Source organism: Desarmillaria tabescens (genome assembly GCF_030435595.1).
Source record: "Desarmillaria tabescens strain CCBAS 213 chromosome Unknown EV420scaffold_249, whole genome shotgun sequence".
Taxonomy (NCBI): Eukaryota; Fungi; Basidiomycota; class Agaricomycetes; order Agaricales; family Physalacriaceae; genus Desarmillaria; species Desarmillaria tabescens.
In genome coordinates this window covers 1-25,457 of record NW_026848548.1, presented here as the reverse complement: position 1 = coordinate 25,457, position 25,457 = coordinate 1, and the positions used below count along the sequence as shown (strand labels likewise).

At 44.4% G+C, this 25,457-nt stretch overlaps 4 protein-coding genes across 4 annotated transcripts; 1 reads left to right on the top strand and 3 right to left on the bottom strand.

Moving 5' to 3' along the window:
• Positions 1 to 3,458: 3,458 nt before the first annotated feature.
• EV420DRAFT_1654964 (uncharacterized protein) lies at positions 3,459 to 4,168 on the top strand (the record flags this gene model as incomplete). The annotated part of the gene is made up of 2 exons (XM_060478827.1): positions 3,459 to 3,894; positions 3,957 to 4,168. The coding sequence occupies 2 exons, from the start codon at positions 3,459 to 3,461 to the stop codon at positions 4,166 to 4,168; spliced, it is 648 nt and encodes a 215-aa protein (XP_060321477.1).
• A 9,209-nt stretch (positions 4,169 to 13,377) lies between these two features.
• Positions 13,378 to 14,043, bottom strand: EV420DRAFT_1654962 (uncharacterized protein; the record flags this gene model as incomplete). Its single annotated transcript, XM_060478826.1, has 2 exons — positions 13,378 to 13,764; positions 13,828 to 14,043. The coding sequence occupies 2 exons, from the start codon at positions 14,041 to 14,043 to the stop codon at positions 13,378 to 13,380; spliced, it is 603 nt and encodes a 200-aa protein (XP_060321476.1).
• A 5,532-nt stretch (positions 14,044 to 19,575) lies between these two features.
• EV420DRAFT_1345047 (CH domain-containing protein) lies at positions 19,576 to 22,111 on the bottom strand. The gene is made up of 6 exons (XM_060468957.1): positions 21,929 to 22,111; positions 21,723 to 21,876; positions 21,525 to 21,671; positions 20,288 to 21,474; positions 19,878 to 20,238; positions 19,576 to 19,825 (listed from the first exon to the last, which is right to left on the bottom strand). The coding sequence occupies exons 1-6, from the start codon at positions 22,003 to 22,005 to the stop codon at positions 19,778 to 19,780; spliced, it is 1,974 nt and encodes a 657-aa protein (XP_060321475.1). The 5' UTR covers positions 22,006 to 22,111; the 3' UTR covers positions 19,576 to 19,777.
• Positions 22,112 to 25,457, bottom strand: EV420DRAFT_1601775 (ATP-citrate synthase-like protein; the record flags this gene model as incomplete). Its single annotated transcript, XM_060475016.1, has 5 exons — positions 22,112 to 22,379; positions 22,435 to 22,685; positions 22,738 to 24,478; positions 24,531 to 24,677; positions 25,036 to 25,457. Coding segments are annotated over 5 exons (2,729 nt in total), but the record flags the coding sequence as incomplete, so codon positions are not given.

Sequence of the window (25,457 nt, the reverse complement as noted above, 5' to 3'; positions counted from 1 at the left end):
GACAAAAACTCAGAAAATGGAAGAGATGGTGGTGGTAGGAAGCTAAGAGGTGAAAAGCCACATGACCAACCTGAAAAAATTCCATGCGGTCACATTTGGCCATTGGGATCTGCATCCTTGAGGGCAAGAACACTAAGAGGGGGATACTGTAACGAGCATGCCGATGGAAACCAGACTTCCACTCAACCCAACAAGCCACAGCTCGGAAGCCTACGGATTCCGATTCCCAGTTTCTATTTCATATTCTTTTATATTTCACTTCTCCATTACAATTTATCAATAGCCCAACATTGGTAGCGAATATATCATCAGACCCCATCAGCTACCAACCAGTAGAACACATCCTCCGACAACCCTAGAATGTAGACCACTCCGAGTAGGAACTAGATCAGACTCCTAACTAGTATATAAGCCTTAGAATTACACTGTAGATACTCAGTTTGAATATCAACTTGGTTCAGCCCAATCTCTCTCTCTGACTCTAAGTCACACTCTCGTTCTCCAGTCTGCAGAACTCTGATCCGTTGGACTTATCTCTTACCTTGTCTCTATCACTCCATGGACTTCCGTCCATATCTATCTTAAGGCTTCAGCTCAGGGGTGACATTGCTAATAGCTTCACCTATGCCTGACACATTCCGTAGCTTCCACTACATGCAACCTCTGCCACATTCCTATTGGCACGATCCTAACAGTATCTAGAAGTGTTGCAAGAGTTAATATTTAAGTACTGTGGAGTTAGTATAGCTTACAGTGGAGTGTGCCTCCTACAAAATCTATAATGAATAAAAATCATAATAAAGTCAGTAGACAAGGGTGATCATGAACTACTATTGAGATGCACATCAAGTGCCTTTGAAAACTCTGACATTAGATATGCACATGTATTACAGATTAGGATGGATTGTATGGGACTTTTGGATAGTATTATATACAATCTTAAATATAGGACAATGCATTTTCTATTTCAGACAGCACAGAGGTGTGCAGGGGAGGTATACTATTGAATGACCCTCAAAATACAGAGCAAACACTAATAAATAGGTATTACCGACTTTCTATGACATTAAAATCACCTGGAATTTGCATAAACATAGTATATCTACTCACTGATAAACATCCTGAAGGTTTATGGGAGGTTGGAGTGAGTGGTACAAGCAAAGGATGAATTCTGAGCATGCATTCCCTTCACTTGATTGCTGCAGTCCGACCAACCGAGAAGCAATTGGGTGGCTGTGCTCCATCTTTTCTTACCTTTTACCACCACCACCGATGATGATCACATCCATTTACTGACTCAAAGCCTCTTGTGGGCATAAAAAGGTATGTACTTCTTTTATTTTGATACTCATTCTTCTTTTTAGATGTTTTTGACTTATCCTGTGGCCCCAAGAGCCCAGGATAGCATTCATTATCCCCTCACCTGCCACATAAGCTCTTGAATGAGGCTGCATATCTCTCAAATAATATTCTGCATGTGTACACTCTCCCTACAAGATTCAGAACTGCACATGAAGGGTGGGACAACATCAGGACCCGTCAGTCAATGAGGATGATGACAATGAACATGCCCTTTGGGGCATTGAAGGAGAGCTATGATACCCACTGAATGCAGCAAGAACTGTGGCAATGCAACCACCATGATGCCCATCATTGCCCACCCCATCCTGGTCCAACATCAGACTGTCCTATGCCACTGAGCTCACCTACGTATTTCAAACTCATGCATCTCCCATTCTTTGTATGGGAGATCATGATTCCAAAGTCTTTTTTCTCCCTGACGCTGCCATCACTGCCTGCCTGCCCACCATCCTGACCTCTGCTCTTTTTGAGCCTGTATCACTCTCTCCATGCCCAGTTCTTTGAAAAAAAGACTTACCACCCCCATTATCGACTCCAGTGTTGAGGATTATGGTTTTACAGCCACCAGGCTAATAGCTATGCCATTTTTGTTTTACTTTATTTTGATTTTCATACTGATCATTACCGTAACTTGACTTTGTACCATGACCATCCCCATGTTAGCTACTGAATACACGAGCATTCGAGTCACTACCACCACATTTGTTTTTCCAGCTGATGTCTATTCCCAACATCCAGAGAATCCAATGGTGCACTCTATTCTGCTCTCCGACCCTACAATCATCCTAGAACTATTGTCAACCCCAATCTGCCATCTATTCTGTATCTCACCAGCCTAATTCATCCTTCCACCACTCCATGACTGCACATGTTGACGACCACAGTATCAAGGTCTCCAATGATGCTATGCCCATCACTACCCACAACATCAATGCCTGTCCACACCCTGTACAATGGCGGGCTTTTTTTTTAGTATCATCATAGCTCATAGGGTAGCTATATAGGCTCTATTTCATATCTGTAATATGGACTGTTAGTGCAGTTGTTATAGTGTCTCAATAGATTTGGTGTAAATGATGAGTTGTTGGTTCAATTCAGTCTTGCTATACTTTTGGCTCAGATCATTTTTACAAGAAACTCATCCAAACCCAATGCTTTGCATCCATCTATTATTGTGGGCATCGCATTGGGGTTGGGCTGGGGTAGTGTTCAGAAATATTCTTAGCCTTCAATCCTATTTTTGCAGGCCTATACAATGAGCACAAGGGTGGGAATTCAAGTAAGGTAGAGGCTGTCTCTTTCCAGCACTCTTATGTAATCATTAGTCATCACATCACGTGAGGACAAATTTGGGAATCTGAATTCACATCATGACATTTTCTGAATAAAAACAGCTTCACCTCATTTCCTGTCATCATGTTAGCACTTTGTACAGCAATATATGTTGTTTTAAATATATGAAGATCTCAATCAACTGAAAAGATGGATTACAGCACCTAATAGCACTAACATGGCACTGCGTGTTACATCAATGATGTCATTATAATGACGTGTTTCAATCACGTGATTGGACAAAATGTTCCAGGTGAAATTTTCGATATTGCTCCGAACTGCTGGAAAATGACTTTTAGACATTCAAAAAATGCCCTCAAAATTTTCTGATTAAAATGACTACTAGTCTTTCATTAACACAATTATCAACAAAGTAACTCCAGGGAAACCATCTCCATACATCTTTCTATCATCCTCTGGAAGTATTTTGAGTCAGGAGCCTGACGTGATGGAGGAGATGTCGGTCGAAGAAGTCGGCGTGCTTTGCTTACATAACACATGCTGGAAAGGGATGGCCTCTACCTTATTTATGTTTCTCTCACTAAAAGCATCATGTTGCCAAGTTTGGATGTGGCAGTGGCTGACCAAGCTTACCCATTCCAATAAATTTTTTTGATCCTGATGAGCTTTGGGGGAAATATCAGGCTTTAGGGCATAATCACCTGTATTGGGTAGTCTTTTAGCAGCAGTTGCCACTGAAATTAGGCCATGGATAATATTCATGGTGTGGGCTTTTTCACTCATGGATATATCCATAGAATAAGATGCTCGACTACCTCCAACTGTGGACTCAGATGGAGAGTGGCTCTATCTATGAGGAACCCAAAGGTTCTATGTTGTTGTTGCTCAAGGAAGAATCATTACTGATGGAGACAACGATATACAATTTATCAATACAGCCAGTGGAGAAGACATCACCAAGGAATACTTCTGAGCAAACCATAGGCAGTATGTGGGAACAGGAATGGGAGGAACAGATGAGGAAGAAGATGCAGAAGGACATCAAGGAGATGAATTGGAGGATCCTTAGCATACAGTGCCAACCTCCTCAGCCCTCACATCCTACACTCCCACCTCCTGGTACTCTCCCCATGAAATCCTCGGAGTTGACACTCCACCATGCATTCCTTCACCATACTCAAAAACTGGAGAGCTTGTCCCAGATTGGGATGAGGGCCCTGACCTCTGAGAGCTTGCAGAGTGGAGGAGAAGCCACAACCAGCCTCCTGAGCCAGCCAGACCTGAGTCTGATGTTCTACCAGAAAATGTCCTCTTCATCACAGACCTCAGGAATTTTGCAGAGCCCACACATGCACACATCTCAGACACCTCTACCATTAATTCTGACCAAGACAATATCACAACCGACTACCCCAACTCATCCAACCAGGACAGAGACTCCCACAGTAGTGGGGAGCTCTATGAGTACTACACCCATGCCAACTCCTCACCCTGGACTGAACCTATTCAGTAGGTTATTTTTCCAGGTGACACATGCACTTCCTCAGATACCAATCAATTACCTAGTGAAAAGCACAGGTGCCCTGGGTTTTGCTGGGTTGCTGGGTCAGGTATCACACAGGTCAGGTATGGGTCAACTTCCAAGGGTAACAATGCCATCTTCAAGGAATTCAAGAGTCTGAATGGTTTCTGATTTGAGGGTTTGCTCTGTTTACAAGTGGAGCATGACTCACAAAATGCCTGAGTATCTCTCGCAATAAATACTCTTCCACCACATGTGGTCCCTGAGATAGGCCAACATCTTTGATGATCCAAGATGGACCACCAGGGAGTGAGCCTCACCAATTACAATCTCCCATAGGTCACATTCATGTACATGAACATTCTCCAGGATACAGAGAAGCTTGTGACCATCCTCACACAGATAAACCAAGCCATCCTTGATAGAAATGTGCACCGTAGCCATAATACAGTGATAACATATGGCAGATATGGATATAGGTCCATACCATTGCATCTCTCCTGACTGTATCCATGGTACAAATATCAACCATTCTGTCATGCCTGGCATCCCATTACGGTCATATACAGTAGACTTTTAGTGATCATGGTGCCGATATGCCACTGATCTCATACATGTGGCCCTTTGCCATCTGTCAGCACATTGTGTTTCACTTCACATGCTCCTTGCTCCTTACCAACTGGCTGCTGTCTCTCAAACCTCTTGTTTGCATTGGTTATGGTGATTATTCTGCCTTCATAGTCCTTTATTTATCTGTATTCACCTCTGGGATGTTAACAGTTAGATATTACCCATTTATCTGATTCTCATGGCAAAACCTATTTGATAGTTGCAGATGTCTCACTTCCTCCTCAATGTACCTTCAAAATATGCCAATCTGTAGTCAAATTCAATGCCTTGAACTTCCCTAGTCCCTATGTGTGATTAGCTCTGATATGATTTTTGCTGACATTAAATTTCAAGGTGTTCTAATGACAAAATATCTGTTACTGCCTCTCTGTCTTTTCCATGAGCCAGCCAGAACTTTGTACAGGCAATCACCAACCTGACCATGGTATATTGAGGCCATGTACACATTGAATGAGATCTGATCCCATCTCTCATAGCACACCAGCACAAGCATCGCATGGACATCCACAGTGTCTTGACACCAACATGAAACTGCAGCATTAGTCATTCAGTGTGGCCTTGGTTTTTGGTCATGTTTCTTATTATGCTTGTCCTGGTACTGGATATCCTAGTGACTGTCATTTTCTACACTCCCACAGTGAGATCAAATGCATCTGCAGTGGCAGGGCTCAGCAGAATCATCTTCTATGCTCTATTTGTGTTGCTATTCATTAGTGCATCTTTGTTATATCCCTCCATTGCCTGTTCTCACACTGTGAGTGTAGTGAACTCCATCTATGCACCTTTCTTTCATCTGAGCGGCCTCCTTCCCAAGGTACTGTATCAATTTTGATGTGGACATATCTCCCATATGCACCTTGACTGGCTTCATTGACTTTTGCATGAAGAAATGACAACAATCTTTGTACTTAGAGCTTCTGAATCATCAGTTCCCATGTGTATGTACTCTTATTTCTCTGATGGAGAGTGCTAATGCAAAGTTCAGTGGTATCTGGTGCAACGAGAGTATCTGATATCATACAGGTCATTTCATATGGTAGGCATCTCTCTGTCCAGTTGACTATTTGTCTCCATGTTAAGTTATAGATTTCTTTAGTGGTGAGCCCCAGTGCTGGATCCTTGGACAAACTCATTCCCTCTCTCATCGTAGGGTGAGTGGTCATCATACTTGCCTGTCTGTATTTGTCAATTGATCTTGAGCCCAGCCCTGATCCAAGGGTCGGTTTGGTCATCATGGTCAGTGGGATAGGTAATTCAAGTAGTGAATAGCCTGGGTAAACCCTCAGGTCCAGAAAGCCAACTCGTACCTGTACTCACAAGGGTTATAACCCATATCAGCGGGTTCAGGTTCTGGCCAGGTTATCAGGCATTTTCCACAGGTTGCCAGATATCCAAGTCAGGAATATTTAAATAAGACAATATTATATTATTCTACAGAATAAATCATATTATTAAATGCTCACCAATGATCTCATTACCAGTTCCAAACAAATCTTCATACCAGGGATGACATCATTCTTAACTGGTGAGGAGCTGGGCTTAAACTCACTGACTGGCATCATGCAAAATAAAACACAGACAGCTAAGTTAACCATTGCACCAAACTATTTTATAGAATTTAAGCAATGTAGATCAATACATCAGGTCAGACAGGTCAGCTGAGTTTACCCCAGGTTGCCACATGCTGATGGGTTTTGATTTCGTGGGCCTGTTACCAGAATCTTCCAATTGTGATGGAACATTCAATAGTATTGCAGTATTCATCAACTTATTGACAGGAATGGTACACCTTGCACCTTCTAGAACCAATTACAAGACTCCACAAGTTGCTGAACTCATGTTTTCTGAAGTCTATAAATACCATGGCCTCCCAAAGAACATCATGTCTGACCACAATATAATATTTACCAGTAATTTTTGAACTCATCTTCATAAACTGATTGAGGTTAATCTGCAAATGTCCAGCATGTATCATCCTGAATCAGACAGCTCGACTGAATGCACTAACAGGACTATCACTCAGATGATTCAGAATTGCATCTCACCAGACCAGAAGGATTGGGTTGCCCACCTGCCTGCCATTGAGTTTGCAATCAATAGTGCTTGTTTGGATTTGACATGGTACTCCCCTTTCTTCTTGAATACTGGACACATTCCTCACTCGATGATTTGGAACTCACTGACTGACTCTAAGTTCCTGGGTGTCCAAGAGTTTGCTGAGACTATGAAGACTGTGTTGAAGAGGCTGGCTGTGGGCATCTGTGGAATAGTGAGCAGGCTAAAAGGCAAACCTCAAAAACCCACACACACACTCACACAACTACACAAACTACAATCACCCTCATAAGTTCTAGGGGGAGCAATTATTTCTAATGCGATCCAACTATACTTCAATATCTTGTAAAGTTTCTCTTATTCTCAATGCTCTTAGTGAAGCTAAGCTTTCTCTAATGAATTCCTAAGTCTAGGAACTTTTACAGGAAGGTTGTTCACTGGCACAACACAACCTTCAAGGCAGATTTGAGTTAAAATACACAAGGGACACTGATCCCAACAGAAACAGAGGCAATACATGCTGAAACTTTAGTGAACTCACTAAAAGAACACCACAGGCAAGCACTGACTTAGCCTGCTCACTACACAACTAACACTTCAGAAGTGCTCAGAAACAGATTCAGAAAATGGAAATGCAAAACAGAACTGATGCAGAACAGACTGAACAGAAACAGAACAGACAGAACAGAACAGGACAGAACAGATCTCAGTTTTCCTCTTCAGAACATACTCCAAGCAGACTTATCACACTTAACAGAACAGAAACAGTGTCACTGAATCGTATTCACTCTGGCTAAGTTCTCAAAAGTCTTTTCTCAAGGGTATCTTGTATTTCTCTGAGTGAGCTTGCTAACTCTATGCAAAGCTTGAAGTCACAAACTGATCCTTTGTCACAGCACCACCTTCAATGCATGCACTGGAACTTGGGGGCTTGAAACTTGGCTACTATCTACTGGAACCATCCTACTTATACTACAAGAGAATTAGAATTACAAATGTCATGCAGTACCCAGACTCCTACATGCATAGTGCCACCACTGCCTTACTAAGCATCCAACTTGGACTTCCCAGTTTTAGTCTCATTTCTATAGTGAGCTCACTAAATGTGTGCCAAGAGGTGCTCTCCCAACACCTGCAGGCTTGTTTTCTAGTGACCGACAGTTCTAGGTGCACAGAACTATCAGTTCTGGCATATGTCTTTCAAGACTTCTCTCTTGGATCCACAGAGGCTTCTCATAGACACAGCAACAAGTGAATCTTTGAACAATGGGACTCAGGACAATGGAACATGGGCTCGTGAACTTTGGCTGAAACCCATCACCCTAGTTTATGTCAGTGATATCTGTCATCTCACTTAAGGATTTCCCTGGATTTTCAGGTACAGCATGTCACAGTTAGCGAGCACACTAAGTATTCTCAGTGTCAATGCAATCTTCAAAGTTCTATCTAGCTCCCACGAGTGTGCTTGTAAGTTAGAGCATAATGCATTGGGTATAGGGTTTGGCCTTCTCATCATGTATGCCCATTAGGTACAGTGCTGTGACTAAGTCCTGTTTAGAATCCTGTTGCTTCTCATGCCATAAGTTATATCCCATAGCATTGCACCATGTACCATTATTGTCAATGTGTAGTTTTTAGTCTGCTCACTCACTATATCTCAGTACGCATGTAAAACATGTTGGATTGCAAAATTACACATGTAAATAGGCTGCAGTTGCAACAGCATTGATGAGTGCCCATAATAGCATTCTTGCTGCATGGATCAAGCAAACATGGGATGCAAACAGGCATCGTCAGCCCTCTCCCCTCATGGCTGGAGACTTGGTCTACATTTCAACAAAAAATATCTCACTCTCCAAAGGTCTAGCCTGAAAACTGGCTCCAAAATTCATTGGACCATACAAGATCTTGCAGGACTTCAAAAACAGTTCCTATGAAGTGGAGCTACCTTCTGATCTCAAGCAATGTGGTATTCATAATGTCTTTCATGCTTTCCTGCTTCAGGTGCATATTCTGAATGATGATAGGCTCTTCTCAGGATGAATGGATACCCAGATTGGCCTAACTGAATCTCTGGAGAAAGAATGGAAGGTGTCCACTGTCCAGTATCATTTCTCATGTTGGGAAGGGCAAGCATGCGATCTTCCATATTGAATGGGCTTCAGGAGATTGTATGTGATTACCTTATGCTGATGCTGAAGGACTTACTGTACTGCAGGATTATTTTGATGTCCTTAGTATCATGAAAATAGTGCAATTGAAGGAGAGCACAAGATCATTGGGAGATGAGCCTGCATTTTTTCTAGGGGCCATTGGTATTGATCACTATGGTCCTATAGTTTTGAAGGGCAGGTTGAAGAAGAAAAATTTTTCAGGTATTCAGAGTGGAGAGAGATCTTCCAGTTATAAGAAAGGGAGAAGTTTGGAGTATTTCTCGAATTACTGCCTCTCATCACTTCTCTGCCTGTCTGCCATCCATCAAGGTCTTGATGTGGTCTGTTCTCATAGCCACTCCATCTGTAACACCTATCTATTCTCATTGCAACTGTCTCGTGTGCTTGACAACCTCAATTCCTTGCTTGACAACCTACACATTTGCATCCATAACTGTCTCTATGCCTCCCCTTCTCATCCTGATGAACTTCATCTGTATGGGCCCATACTTCATCATGTTAAAGATCAAGAATGGGTCTTTGGGGTACCACCACAAGCAGGTGACTCTGTACATCAAACACATGAATCACTTAGTGAAGGGAGACATTCCCAAGGGTTGAGCTGAGCCTGCAGGATACAGGTCATTCATGGCAGGGTAAAACAAGGAGGACATATCCAGTGCCTTCCCTGTTCAACACAGAGGGAGTGTCAAAGTGCTATCCAACATTTGTGTGACCATAGAGGAGATCTTTCCCCTCCTACCACTCAAATGGAAGGCCATGGAGCAGAGAGGTCATGAGAATTCACCAGCAGGACTCAGCACAGGACAAGTACTCAGCAACCAGGAGTGGGCTACAGTGAACCATGCTGTGTGGGCAGAGGCTTCAGCTTTGCAATGCTGCAGGAATTGTGTTGACCAAGCCAAGAAGCAGCATCAAGACAATCATTCCAAGCATGAGGATTGGGGACTCAGTATAGGTTATTCACCATGTGTTGTCAGACCCCTCAGTCTGTCCCTCATGCCTGATGATATGCTTCCCCCCTCCAACATGATGGAAATGGACACCCCTACCACCATTGACACTGAGAAGGCCTAGACGAAGCATAACAGGATGCTTTCTTGAAAGCATCAGAGGGTGTATGTAGGAGATTCATGCTGGTACTCTCGTTCTCTTTATTCTTATCTTATCTTACCATTACTGACTCACTAATCTACTCTACTACTTTACTGCAGGGATCCTGCTTTTCTATTACTTATTGTGCCTTTTTCCTTTACCTTAGCCAAGTTCTCCTTATAGTATAGACCCTATTGGTAGGAGCCTTCTTCTCTGGGGGTGTCAGTTGATTCCACATGGTGGCCTAGGATAAACTTGCAGCCTTCCCCTTGACATTCTCCATGCCTTTGGTAAATTGTGACTTTAAGGATGAGGCCTGTCAATGAGGTCCATCCTTCCAAGTCAGACTGGCTGGGGATGTAGGCTGGTTCTGGTGGTCAAAATTGGATGGGGGATTCAAGAGTAAGTCAGTAATGATGAGGGGTATGTCTGAGTTGACTGTTGAGTCTGTAGTACTGTACTATTTTGACCGTAGGCTGTTATGTGTTATAGTATATGGTCAATTGACCAGAGGTTCAGAGCTCCATGTTACACATTATGGTTAGAAAATTAGCTTCACAGGATATGAGCAAGTGCCACCACCACTACATCAAATTAGATTATATTATTTATGAAAATAATTTTACTGAGTCAACACTGAGAATTGTGTTACATGGGAAACAGCCTGCTAGTCTTAACTGACCCTCATTCTAGTCTTGTTCGCTCAGGGGTTGCAGAGCAAATAGAACCAAACCATCTTCAATTCAGGGTTTCAGAGGCTAGCACACTGAAGGAGACACCATATGTAAGCAGAAGTGGTCATGTTCATAAGCTGTCAAAGTTATACAGTGTGGACATGTGGGATTAGGCATAAAAACACCACAGTAATGTAGCAGTGCTGAAAAAATATTTTAGACTCATAAAAATCATGTTTTGATACCTATAGGCTACCAGATTCATTGTTTATTGTTATGTGTTATGATATACTGGGAGATTCACTTCACAGGCACCTGTTACATGTTATGTGAATTACCAGTCGAAATAGTACAGTATACTCACTAGGGATGTCCACCATACCTATATATAGGTACAGCCATAAAGTGTACAGGCACTTAATGGGTATGGATATCCTGTAATCATACTGTAATGGTCTTTCCTGGGATGTTTGATGGTATGATACAGTGTACGGTATGGCCATATGGTTATTATGGATGTTGCAGTAAGGAATGGCTGCCAGATTACATATATATAAGCTATGAGATGATCCTTGACTTCTGTAAAGAATAAAAACATACCTTCATGAACCTTCTAATAACTGAGACAGCCTAATTAGTGGTGCCAAAGAGTTATTTAAAGAGAACAGACATCATCCAGCAAACAGAAACAGGCTATCTTCATTCACTGAAGCCAAAAAAAGCCTTCAATAGCATCTAATAAGATAAAATGATGTCTATTCTGCTTCCTCACAAGCACACAGACAAATGTCCAGTCAAAGATTGAGGTGTGTCACACATTCCTGGGCCTTTGTGCAAATACCCGTATTTATGGCCATAAAACCGTATTATGCTATGGGTTGTATAGGCTGATGCTGTACCATAAACTGTACTGTAAAATGGTTACTCAAAGGGCTGACAGTATGGGTATGATACCATATATACAGCACCCATATCTGCCATATGTATAGGGACAGTGGGCATCCTTAATACTCACCCTTGAGAGAGAGTCTGCAGAGCTCATTGGTGTCATCAGTTGTGTGTGTGGCCATGAAGTAAAGTGAAAGCTCTGAAGAGCAAAAAGCCTAAGAGGCTGGCAATGATGGTAAGAGTTTGGTCTGCTGAGTTCATGAATATGTGGTCACCATCATTGAACAATGATGAGAGCACCCAAAGACAAGCTTCAGCTAAATGTTATGCACCAACTCAACAAACAATATCAAACACAAGGCAGTCACTTGCATTTGGTGAACCTGCAAAGGTGTAGGCACTGAGTCATTGATAGTCAGTGAGGAACTTAGATAGTCACAAAGTCAGAGCTTTAGAGTAAGAGTTGGAAGTGCATAACCTTAGCTGAAGCTGGGGCTTAAGGCCACAGCTGAGGCTGCTTAAATACATGCTTGAGTATGCTAATAATAGAACTACAATATGATGTCCATGAGATAACCATGAAAAAAACAACAAGTAAATAACAATGCCTAGTACAATGCCAGAGTTAGCTTGGTAACAGCATGGATGATGAGTAATGGATATTATGAAGAGTCCTGGCACTAAGATACTGTATGTGAGTGTACAGTAGAAACTGTAACACATAACACAGGTACTGTTTTGTTGCTTATTTTACACTGCATAATGCATAATGCTCGATCTGTTTCCCATTTTTTCTGTTACTCTATAGAAAATCGTAAAAAATGCTATTAAATTTCTAAAGTGTCTTTTAATAATATACTATTTGTCGCCATTGACATTGCCATCATCCGCAAGTGTTACACTTCCATTTTCAATATCCTTCCAGGAGTTGCCATTGTCATTGTATTCCAAGATGTTTTCCTCAATATCATCTGCAATTAGTCTACCACCCTCACTCTGAACACTGCTGACAGTTGGGACAGTGTCCGATGGAATGTCTGTGATGCTGATACCCAGATCTTCATGGACAACAGCACTGATAGGAATATCAGCATCGTCTTCTTGGTCTAAGTCCACTTCTGCCTCAGCTCCAGTGTCAATGCCATATACCATTCCGAGCCTATTCTCAATCTCAGTGTGGAGCTCTGTATCCTTCTTGAGATAATCATTGAGTGCACTTTGCACTCTATGGCTGGTAAGGCACTCAGCTGAGAGACACCACTCTTTAGCAATGCATTTCTCCCATGTCTAGCAAGAATCATCAGTGAAGAAATGATGGAACTTACTGGTTACTAACCTTCTTCACAACATTGTGACCAGAAGGGCTGTTCATAAAGTCATAGAGTTCCACAAGCCCTGCTACAGATGCATCATGGAGTTTCAGTAATCCTGTCACGATTTTTACAGCTGCTGCTTCAATCCCCTGTGCAACTTGCAGTTGCTGCTGCTTCACCAGAAATTTAAAAAGTGTCTGTTTTAAATGATGTTTTGAGACCTGTTGTAACCCAACATCAGCTGGCTGAAAGACTCCTGTGCAATTTCCAGGAACAAAGATTAAAATGATGAAGGGATGCTCATTGTAGATGTAAGAGGTAAACTCTTTGCTCATATGAACAGGATAAATACCAATAAAGGCAATGCACTTTTAATCTTCTGGGTAATCAGGGTTAGATGTGAGAACATGTTCATAATATGGAATAAGAATGTGCATGATCCACTCCTTCATTGTTTTCAGTGTGCTGAAATGGCTCCAAGGGCTTGTTACACTTGCAGCAGAGGCAAAATAGAAACTATGTGCAAGAGCATCAGCCATCCTTGGAGCATCATGAGATAGAAGAGATCCTGTTGTCTTCCTGGCCCAGACTTGCTGAAAGGAGAGGAAGGCACCACTCACAGTGCTTGCAGTCAGGGCTGTATAACACTGCTTCTTATCTTTTGCAACAATGTCAACCTGGTGAGCACCTTTCTCATGGAAGGTGTAACTGTTATTTGGCAACAGCCAGACCCCGACTTGGTCAACATTGATAACAAGCTAGAAGATATTAGTAGATGTTAGCTTTGGTCATAATAAACATATATTATCAGCAGAGCTCACCTCTGGTGGAATGTTATACCATTTCATGGCATAGACGAGCCTGAAAAATGCTTGTTCACAGAGATCAGGTGCATTAGCAGGCAGATGGGCTGCAGCATATGTTGCCTTTCTCAGACTCCACTCAAGAACACTGGAATAGTAGTCCCGAACAAAACACTCTGAGCATTTGAATCGAGTGAGAAGATCTGGTTCCTTTTCCATAATGATTGCGACCATGATTGACTGACTAATGCTGACATTCAAAGGACCAGATGCTCATAGACTTCAGAGTGTAGCATTGATTGCATCTTAAATGTCTTTGTAGCCAGCTAGAATACCAGTGCGACCAGATCCTTCAAGGACAGTATGGTTCTGGACATTGAGAAGAGTCTTCTCACTCCATTCATTTTTCCCTGGTGCTGTCCACTTCGAAATTGTCCCCTTGTTCAACTTGGAGAACAGTGTTGGATAATCATGCTGAAGCACCTTGACTGCTGCACTCAGACTCCAACCAATGGCATGCATGACTTGATCAATGTGCATCCAGAGATAAGGATGATAATAATTTATTTGAGTTGCCTTGGCAACAACAGCACCACCTCGAGTATCATTGCGAGTCTTACATCAGGTTTTTCCAGGCTGAGAAAGCTGAGCAGCATCAGGAATTGCCTGGGATGAAAAAGTGGCATCAGCATCATGCATCAGTGCTGTGTTGACATCTAATGATGGTTCATGATCTTCCTCTGCTTGCTTCTTCAATTTTGCATTGGCACGGAATCATCGAGCCCAAGCAGCTGCTAGCATTCGCTTTCTGTTGTGGGCTTCATCTTTCTTCCTCACTTCTCTTTCTTGCTTCTCTTCTCTGTGCTCTGCCAATGTCACTGCCTCTCTCTTCAAAAATGATTCCCTCTCTCCTGGAGCCCATTTCTTCCAGCTGACTGAGCCAAGGGTTCTTTGCATGCCACCAACAGGTCATCTCCAATCTCCAAATGGTCCCACTGGTGAAGACATAGCAGGCTCTGAAGATGCAGAGGTTCCTGTTTGATTAGCTTCTTGCTGGCTTGTATTTGGTCGCATGGGTAAATCACAGTTAAAGTCATCTGAGTCACTATTGATGATGATGGGACTGTTTCTGGCCTTTTTTGAAGGGTGAGGCTGTTTCAAGCTGTCGGACTCCATTGTGGTACTGAGCGCCAATTCCGTAGTTTGAATGGACTGAGACTCTGGAATCTCACTGCTAAGAACGTCTGCCTTTTGCTTTTTTTGCACATCGCATGATGGGATCTTGGCACCTGCATGAACAGCACTCCGAATTATCTGCTCAAGCCATGCTTCCTTGAAAACAGCATGATTGATATTGGTTTTCAGGTACTTTTTCACAACTTCCTTCAGAAACTTGATGAGATCAATGGAAAGACGATGTCCTCATTCCGTGAGCCTGATTTCACCATCAGGTTGGTGCCAAGTGTCAAACATGACCTCGAGGCATCGTGATAGGGCTGCCATTCCACTTGGATCTTCTGATAGAACTTCTGAATCAAGATAGAAGATGTATTTGGAGTTGTTGGGATCAAGGAGGAATTCTGGGCAGTCTGGAAGGTGCTTGAAGAGATTCTTCAAATGGTTTATTCATTCAATCAGAGCCTTAGAAGGACCTGTTGATGGCTTGGGGTTTACACTTGTCTTTGCAGGCTTCAGTGCCATAGGAAATAAACCAGAAGGAATGGTTGTAGAAAGTAAAGGATTATTGAATTTCAATTTCCTAAGTAAGTACTCAAGGTAAAGTAAGTAATGTTGTAAAAATCTTGGAACAATAGAGCAACTACTTTGTTGCAGCAGTGTTGGGTAGCTTAGTGGTATGGTCTCGTGTTGCTTAATCAGGCAACCATAACACATAACTCAGGGACTGTTTCCAAGTTTCTCTAAATCTTGACCGTAACACTCGTTTCAGTGTTTCTACTGTACACTCACATACAGTAAGTTGAAGGTAAATGCTGAAGATAAGACAAGATAAGGGAAAAACTGTAATAGTCTGGGACCAGATGCTATTGGCTAGGATCAGGTGGTTGCATGGCACATGACAACTTCTGATTAATAAGCACTGGCAATAGACTTGGAGAGACCTTGGCAAGCAAGGCAATATGTTGTCATGTGGAGCAAGTGCCAGTGATGAGCCTCTAGGCTCTGTATGCTCAGAATTTGTGGATTTTACCAGATAGCTAATTCCCCAGCCACCACACAAACATACCATTTCAATCCCAGCAATGTTGCTTAATGCTGCCAATTATCCTTCCCCACTTGTACCCCACATCAATTACATGCTTCTTTCATTAATTCTGCCAGGCACCTGATGGTTGATCTCACAGATTTAGAATCTAATCTGATTGCCTAGCACAGCCACAATTCTGCAGTTCCAGATAGCAATTCCATGGAATTAGCTCTAATGTCATGACCTTTCCTCTGTCTTTACTAAGGCTGTTATTTGGCCAAGAGAATGCTGCACACATCTGCTTCAGTACCCTTGCTTTAATATACTTTGCTGCAGCAACACAGCAGCTCAAAAATCCAGAGATCGGTGGTATTCTTGCTAATCACTTTATCTATATGCAGTAAAGCCATGTGGGTGCTGTTACTTTCAAACTCTAGGAACACATGTTTTGTATACCAATCTATGTACTACAGACTTACTAAGAACTTGCTTCAAGTATTCTAAATTTATTCCAGACTCATAATATAAAAGCTAGTATAGTAGTTATCAGACACAGTTAGATCGGACACAGTTACTGCACACATTATCAATCACCGTTACTATTTGTACTTGCTAGAAGATAGATAATACAACTCTGTCACTCCAAGTTATACTTGCTGTCATGGCTTTTCTTCTAACAGTATTGGTGTATGCTCATATTGCACTAATACACAGAATTTCATGTCTACAACTCGCTTTTATTTTTTAATCCGCCAGCATCATTTCACTTTCATCAGCCAGGATCATTTTATCAGCTTTCACCTTCTACATCGCCATCGTTTTACCCAGCTCAGTTCAGGGTAGTTAAGTCTCCATATGGACTCAGATTAGGATCATTATTGCTGCCAGTAGCATCTGTCACAGAATTTTGGTCAACAGCTTCAGTATAGGATCATCAGTCATGGTATTTGGTATCTTGCCATCAGTTTCAGAATAGGATAGTCTCTGTGTAGACTTAGGATCAGTATCAGTTTTGTTTTACTGCCATTAACTTCAGTATAGTTTCAGTTTCTACCTTGCCCAGTCTCAGTCATTGTTTTTCTGCCACTAGTTCCCCTTTATATCACCGCCAGCTCATCTTATCCTCATTTTACTGCCAGTTTCTCATTTCTCAACTACAGTCTTCATTTATTGCCATCACAGTATTTGTTATCTTGCCAATGGTAGTCTGGCCACAGTCCAGTGCAGGACCATGTGAACCCAGTCTGAACCCAAACCAAACCCACAGGTTCAGGTTCGGTCCAGATCCAGGTTCAGCATAGCCATGGGGGTTCAGGTTCAGGGTTCAACCTTGTCCAAATTTGTGAACCCGGTTTATACCCAGTCTGAACCTCGTGAACCTCGAAATGTGCCTGAGCTCATGCCACACAGCTTTTTCATGTCATTGCTGTTTTCTGCAATCCAAATTTCCTTTCCTTCACTTTCCAGGTCATGCCTCATTGATGGTGCAGGTGGTGCAGTCAGGACACATACATTTTCTGAGTATGTATTCTTGTTCTATGCATCTCAGCTAATACTAAGCCTCATTTTTGCTTTCCCAATATTGTCTGGTGCAGCGTTATTCTTAGTGACTTCAATAGGCTTTGATAGGAACCCACTGCTGATACAACAATACCATTGCTTATAGAGTCCTACCAATGTCGTATTGAGAATTGAATAAAACATCTTGCTCTGACCACTTACTGGTGTAAAAATCCATGAACTATGCCCTTCAGATATTGCAAGAGGTCACTTCTGCTTTGTGCAAGACTTTGAGATGATGTGACGCCAGCATAGAAAATTTTTTTGGTGGACCCGGTTTGCCGGTATTCCCAGTTATACTGGATTCTGTTCCTTCTTGTACATCAAGACTCTTTCTAGCTTACAGCCAATGCTTTCTAGTACTTGATCGTTAAGGGTACTACTTCGCTGACTGAAAAGTTGCAGTGTATACTTGCATTCTTGAGGAATTCATTGCACAGAGATGCACCGAAACACTTGCACAACAACCAAAGCCTTTATTGCTGCTACATGCCATTTGCCATGAACTCATCTAGAGTTTTGGTTTTGCTGTTGCCATGGAAGTTTAGACTCATCACTAGCTTGTTGCTGAGGCACCAAGGGGTCACTGGGATTGTGGACTGGTACACACTGGTGGTAGGTAGGTTGGGCCTAAAGGGCTGCTAAATTTTTTTTGGATAGATTATTTTTATATACATCTACAGTATCTACAGACATATATAAACATCCAAAAGACTTATATGAGCTCATTTGTACTTTCTATTTGCTCCTGCCTGTGCACAGACCATGATATTCCGAGAAAATTTGAATATTATTCTAATACCTGCCAGTCCCACCAACCATGGTTTCATCTTTCAGGTGCAGAACTAAGTGAAGGTTTAGTATCATCTACAATGCATAGAACTGGAATATATACCCAGAAAATGTTTGTGTCCTGCCTGCACTGTTGATGAGATGTGACCTGGAAAGCGAAGGAGAGGGTAAGGGATTACAGGGAAACAGGAGTGATATGGTAAAGCTGTGGGGCATGAGGCAGGCACAAGGATCCCATATATAGTATAATGATGTCATAATGATATTATATGGTAGGTAGGTTGAGCTTTGAGGGCCGTTAATTTTTTTTTCGACGTTGTGTACCAAATCCCAAAATCAGAGACCCCTTGTGGGGCACTTGATTTATAGGTGTAGGGTTTTGTGGGAGTTGAATTAATTAAATTAATTCAAAGAGAGGAGAGAGAAGTTAAATATTGGGCTACTGAGAGGTACCCATCCTCCATCAATGCTAGTATATGTTCTAATACCCTGAATATACTGTCTTGTAAAGCCCTTTATTTTTTCTTTCATGCTTCGCACTGTAATACATTAAAATACAGGTTTTCAGAATGATCATTGACACAGATTACATCTAGACAGACTGAAAACTCCATGAAGAAAGGGATAATTCTTCTGTTATGCATGGCATAGCATACAAACATAAATTGTATGATATTGTTTGCTGTCACTGCTGTAGCAGGAGAAAAACTGCTCCTGCTTGGGTGAAATTTGCTTTCTGCTCATTCAAAAGGATACACATTCTTGAAACAAATGCATGCAAGCATTTGAGAATGCACAACCATGAGCACCTGCTCCGGAAAGTGTTGCTCAGTCTGAGACATCAAGATGATCTTGCACATATGGTGGCCTCACAGATAAATTAGGGCCTTTGATGAGCTCAGACATTTATAAATACATTATGCACTTCTACAGATACCCCCGCCAAGCTGAAGAGATGAAGGCAAGGCAAGCACAACTGCGTAAGCTGCCTCAATGCTCATACAGGGAATTAATTAATTCAAACTCCGACTTCCGAATTAGTCTAGGACTTGTTTGTACATAGTTAGGTCCTAGTTAGGTCCGGTTTGGCCTACACCCATAAATCAACTGCCGTTGCTGGCAACAAGCCGGCATCCTTTTGGAATTGTGTTCCTCTATGAACCCCGGCCCTGGGTACTAGGCTAGCACACCACTGGGACTTCAAACTCAGATTTGCCAGTCTATATCTTAGCTGCAAAGCAGCTTTTACCCCCCATGAAGGAGAATGGGAAGGTGTCTGGCTTTGTCCAAGGAAGTTACAGATAATCTCCCTTAAAAAAAGAGGCTCCTAGTATTGTGACCTTACAGTAGATATTGAGTACACTTCAAGTTTATCCTGCATTACATCGTCATACAAAAGAAAGTTCCACATCACTGTCCATTTGCAATGCTCATCAGACTGCCCACAAATGTCATAATCTACACCAACATCAGCAACGGACGAACACAAACGAGTACGCTATAGACTCACCAGCTTCGGCCGAATATCAACAATATCTTCAGGTACCAAGAAGATCAACGCGTTCATCTTCCTCGCAATGGATATTGCCAATTTTGCATTTTGTCTCCGGTCTTCGTAGTCGCCAGTCACGTCGACTGCAATAACCAACGAGGGGTCGACAATTCCTGGTCTGATGGCGTCTAGCAAGTCGAGGAAAAACAAGCCTGTCGAGATAGAAGGATCCTTGAAAGACCTAATACTTCTTGTCCGAGAAACGGGATTCGCTGCTGTGGCGGCAGTAGCATTGGCCCATTTGAGTATCTCGCTATCTGAAATAGGTCGGCCGCCACTAGACTTGCTCAAAGACGTCAGCGTCTTGGTGATACTCAGTCTGTGAAGGGTAAGTTTCGGCAACGGAAGAGTAGCTGAGCAGTACAGACCTCATCAGCTGCCAGACTAAACCAAGCACCAACGTCTTGTTCCCATCGACAATATCTGCGCCTTGGATACCGACCATATGCAAGCCGCTACCCCTAGCCAGATCGACGGCATAGTTTGTGTTTTCTACAGCCTTGAAACGGCTTACGCCCATACCTTTAGACTGCATCCCGACATCTTCATCTTCCTCGCCGACGGCCCCACCAGATACATACGCGCCAAGGTTGGCTCCCCTTCCCTCCTTGGGTTTCGACACCCGTCTCCAAACAACGACCCCAGGGCTAATCTTATCGAAAGCCTGAAGAATGACTAGTCCGTCCCTGAGATCCTCGACGAGGTTGAACACGCCTGGCTCAACACCCAACGAATTCAACCATAATGTGAAGACACGAGCTTCGCGTTCACCCTCTGCATCAAAGTCCTCCACGGCGCCATAGTCCGTCTTCTCGACCTCCGTAAGCGGGTCCAATCCAGGATGGGTGTTGAACAGATTAGCGACAAAGGCCAAGTTCAAACGAGGGTTGCCTGCAATAAGCGAGGAGGGAGTCAGGAATTTTCGACAGCCAATCTTGTCAGCGTTCGACAAGACCTGCTCTGCGCGCGTTCGAAGATCTGACGTTTGCAGCGGAGCCAAGGTGCATTCTGCCGGTACGAGCTGATTGAGCAGCACAGTATAGTTCTCTCCATCGTTGACGTCCCTGCTAAAGTTGTTAACCCGCCTATGCCACCCGGCCTTCTTGAGATGATAATTGAACCATCGCACGAGAATCTGATCAGGCGTGAGCCTCAAGAGATCCTCGATGGTCTCACCCTCTTCACACAGCCTCCCGAGCTCTGGATGGATCCTCAAATCCACACCACTAAGCAGACCCCTCCGGATAACCTGCCAAATCAACCCCAAGATCAGATGCTCCCTGCCCTCCTGGATATCGGCACTCCCGATGTTCACCACGGAGCATCCAATGGCCTTGGCACTGGTAATCACGATATTGTTGTTCTCCGTCATCTGGAACGCATTCAATGGCTTCTTCGCCGTCGGTTTGTTGAGAACACGCGTATCGATGGTATCCGGAACCGAGTCATTGATCAGCTTGCACAGCACGAGTCCGTCCTTGCATTCGTCAAAGAGCTGCATCGTATCGGTAGGAATGGGGTATCGGCCTGAAATATCAGGATCGTTCTCAAGAACCTACAGAATCATGAGTATACAGCCAGTATTTCGAGAAACGCAAAGCCCACCATGTTGATATGATTCGTAAATTCGCGCCGCTCATCCTCATTGATGGTATGGCTGACATTCGCATTGCTCCCCTGCACGGTCATCTTTCCCTTTGCCGTCTTGATACCACCTCCAGTCGCTGCTTGCGAGTGTAGTTTGACATTAAGCTGTAGACCCTATTGAGTTGCCGTCTGCAAGAGTATCCTCCGAGTACACACCTCAACCCAGTCCTCCAGCTCGACCTTGCCGCTCGCATCGACGCTAACATGCTTGAGCGTTTCTCTAGCCTGGTCATAGCTTTCACCAGAGCTTTGCAGAGCTTGAAGAACTGCGGTCTTGTCTACACGACCTGGTGAGTCGGTAGATATCGAGCTGTGAATTCCGTTGTCAGCAAGACTGTCCAGCCCCTCCAGTGCGCACTCACTTGAATCGATTAATGAGATTAAGCATCTCGTCTCTCGAGACTTCTGGGTACTTTTTCTGCAGTCGTAGGGCCTCCATGGTAGAATATTGACAGCGAACGTCGAAGTATGAGACACAGTTATATATACGGACCGGTGGCTGTGCGATGACTCTGACGAAGACTGCGCAAGGCTACGGCCAAGTCCATGAAACAGAGAAAAATATGCATTGCGTGTGGTCTAATTACTATCTACTAAAAGCACAGAGAAAACATAGTAAAGGAAAACTTCTCGATCCACCATCAATCACTGCATCCTGCCCAGCACCCGCGGTTGGCTCACATCTGCCATGTTGATAAAGATATCATCTGCAGGGTGTCGGTACAGTGGTGCCCTCAGTCTCTTCTGGTCAAGATGATGTCCAATGAAACCGATACTCCTGCCAAGCACGAACAAGCCGTTCAATGTACCGATCTTTAATGCAAATCATTATTAGTCAATATCTCCGAACAGATACCGGGCATCTTACCTTGATGTACTCATCCGCTTCCTCTGGCGTGAACGCACCACTGTCCCTCAACAGGTCGACAAAGCACACAGCAATACATCCATCCACGTTCAGAATCAGGGTATCCTTCTTGCTCGTTGTCACCTTTTCCACAGCAAGCGCGTAGTCGAGCAATGAGTGGCTGGGGAAGTTTTTGCGAACATACTCCTTGACAAGCTCAACACGCAAATCAGGGTTGTTGACGCTCTTGATCTTGTGTCCAATACCGGAGACTAAACCCTACGTATCAGCACTGTATCAGTTACTCCAAAAAGGGGTACTCACTAAGCTTGTTTGCTTTTCTTGAGTTGTCAACAAACTCCCGCGGCGTCAAACCTGTGTCCCGCGCGTTGCTAAACATAGCAGCAGCTTCGTCGAGAGCACCACCGAACCGACTACCGATCGTCAACAGACCGGATGCCAAGGACGAAATCAAGTCCTTGCCCGCTCGCGACGCGACGATCGTGTTCATAGCACCAGAAACAGCCGGACCGTGATCCGCAGTGAGCATGAGGACCATCTCGATGAACTTGGTCGCCCAAGGAGGCAAACGCCTCTTGAACCACAGCAGACTGACAACACCACCAAGCCCAATATCCTCCTTGAATACATCACTGATCCTCATACCAGCATACAACAGCTCCTGGCCGCGCTCATCGGAGATCGTCGAGATGAATGCAGCAGGTTTACGGATCAAGCCCAACTCCTGAGCCCACTTGTAGTCCATCGGAATAACAGGAGGGTCCCTCTCGGGCTTAGGCACAACAACACCCTTTGCGACGAGCGCGTCATACGTCTCCCGAAGGACAGTCGGCAACTCCTCAAAGGTTTCCGGAACAACGAACCCTGCCTCCCTCATCGCGCGGTTCTTCGCATCGGCAGTCTCGAGGTCAGAGTTGGCCATACTTCCAGCGTGCCCGAACTGCACTTCGGTAGTAAACATCTTGGCGCAGGTACCGATGGCCCATGCAACGATGGGCTTCTTGATCTGCCCGTTCTTGACGGCCTCGATCACGCGGTACTCTTCAACACCACCAACTTCACCGAGGAGAACTAGCATCTTGCAGTCGGGATCAGCCTCGTAGCGGAGGAGATGGTCGATGAAGGTGGTACCGGGGTAACGGTCACCACCGATAGCGATACCCTCGTATGTGCCGTTCGTCGTAAAGGAAAGGATGTTGTTAAGCTCGTTGGACATACCACCGGACTTGGAGACGTAACCAACCGAACCGGCACGGTAGAGCTTGGACGCGATGATGTTGTCCATCATACCACCAGAGTTTCCGATCCTGAAGCAACCAGGCTTGATACCTCCAACAGTAGCAGGACCAATGATCAGCACGTTACGCTGCTTGGCCTCCCAGAGAATCTCACGGGCATGTCTCTCGGGAACACCCTCAGCAATGAGCGCAATGCTGCGAATGCCGGTGTATCCACCCTTGAGAATCTCCATTGTGCTGCCGAGCACGGATCGGCTACTGGCAAAGTTGACGACAACATCGACGTCAGGGTGCTTGGCGACAGCCTCGCCGACGCTGGTGTAAACAGGGAGTAGGGTCTCCTTAGTACCCCAGTAGAACTTTTGAATATGATGACCACCGAAGGGGTAGATCATTGCAGCAACGCTAGGTGTAGCGCGACCGCAAGAGTAATCAAAGTCGAGCATACCCTGAATTGCACGGGGCTGGAGACCATAGACGAAACTCCTGGTGTGTTCATCGAAAGGCCGGTAGCTGGGTCGGGAAGTGGGAGAGCTGGTGTCAAAGTGTACGATCTGGTCATCGGGTTGGGTACGCTCGCCAGATGGGTGGATGGTGCCGACGGCAGAGGGTTCGGACGTGACGGAGCCAGAAGCAGCGGCAGGTGGAGTTCCAGGGGCAGTTGCAGGAACGCTCTTTGGTGAGTGCGACTTTGCACTGATGCCGAGAGCAAGAGGAACGATCTCTGTGATGTGGGTTTCAGGACCAAAGACACGGATGGGAACACCCAGGGACTCTCCGAGCAGTCTCATCGCCTTGAGACCTTCCTGTGCGGAGTTGAGAATGGAGCATACAAACACCGAACGGAGTCGGACGCACCTGGTAGTTGGGACCGCCACGTCGGACAAAGATCTTGACCCCAGAGTTGATGAGCTGTTGCTTGTACTCTTTCAAAGCGCGAATAATGCCCTTGAATGTTGCAGCGACATTGGTGAAGTTGGCAATACCACCACCGATGATGAGGATCTTGCATCAGGACGAGGGGTACCGCGAGTGATCAAATCGACTGTGAATGCGTTAATCAGACAATAAACAAATGATGATGATCAGCACTCACTCAGAGTTTTGGCATACTCGTAGGTCTGTGCCCTCGGTAGGGGCAACCTGAATATTCTCCATAGTTGGCAAGTCATGTGCAAACCCACACGCAGCGATGGCATCACTGTAGAACGACACTGGCACCACCACCTGCAACATGGTCCCAGACGGCGACCCTCGGGGTTGAGGACAGTCAGTTTGAGGGAAGGCACCGGTAGACGCATCAAGTTTTCTGGATGTATGCTTCCTCTTTGGTGAGAGAGCGACCGAAGGGCGCAGGGAACACCATGGGGGGACCACGGTCGGCAGTGACCTTGCCACCCTTTTGCACGACAGCCGAGCCGTCGTAAACGCTGAGGTCGCGAGCAATAGCCCACTTTTGTCCGCAAATGCTCTCAGCTGTCTGATCGAGCTTGGCAGCCATGTCCAAGTAGTGAATCTCAACCTTTCCGCTCTTGCTCTCTGATGCACCGAGACAGATGAGAGGGTTGATCTCAAGGTAAGCAAAGTGGAGGTCGACGTATACCGAGTACAACCGAATGAGGAAGTCGACGAGGGCGCTCTTCTTCTCGGCAGGGACATGGGTAAGGAGGGTGGCGGCGATGGTCTCTTTTGAAGGGAATGTGTTGGGCTTGGCAGATGTTGGGACGGGAATGTCGAGTTTGAGGGCCTTGGCGTCGACGTCGCCTACATCGACACCACCTTCGT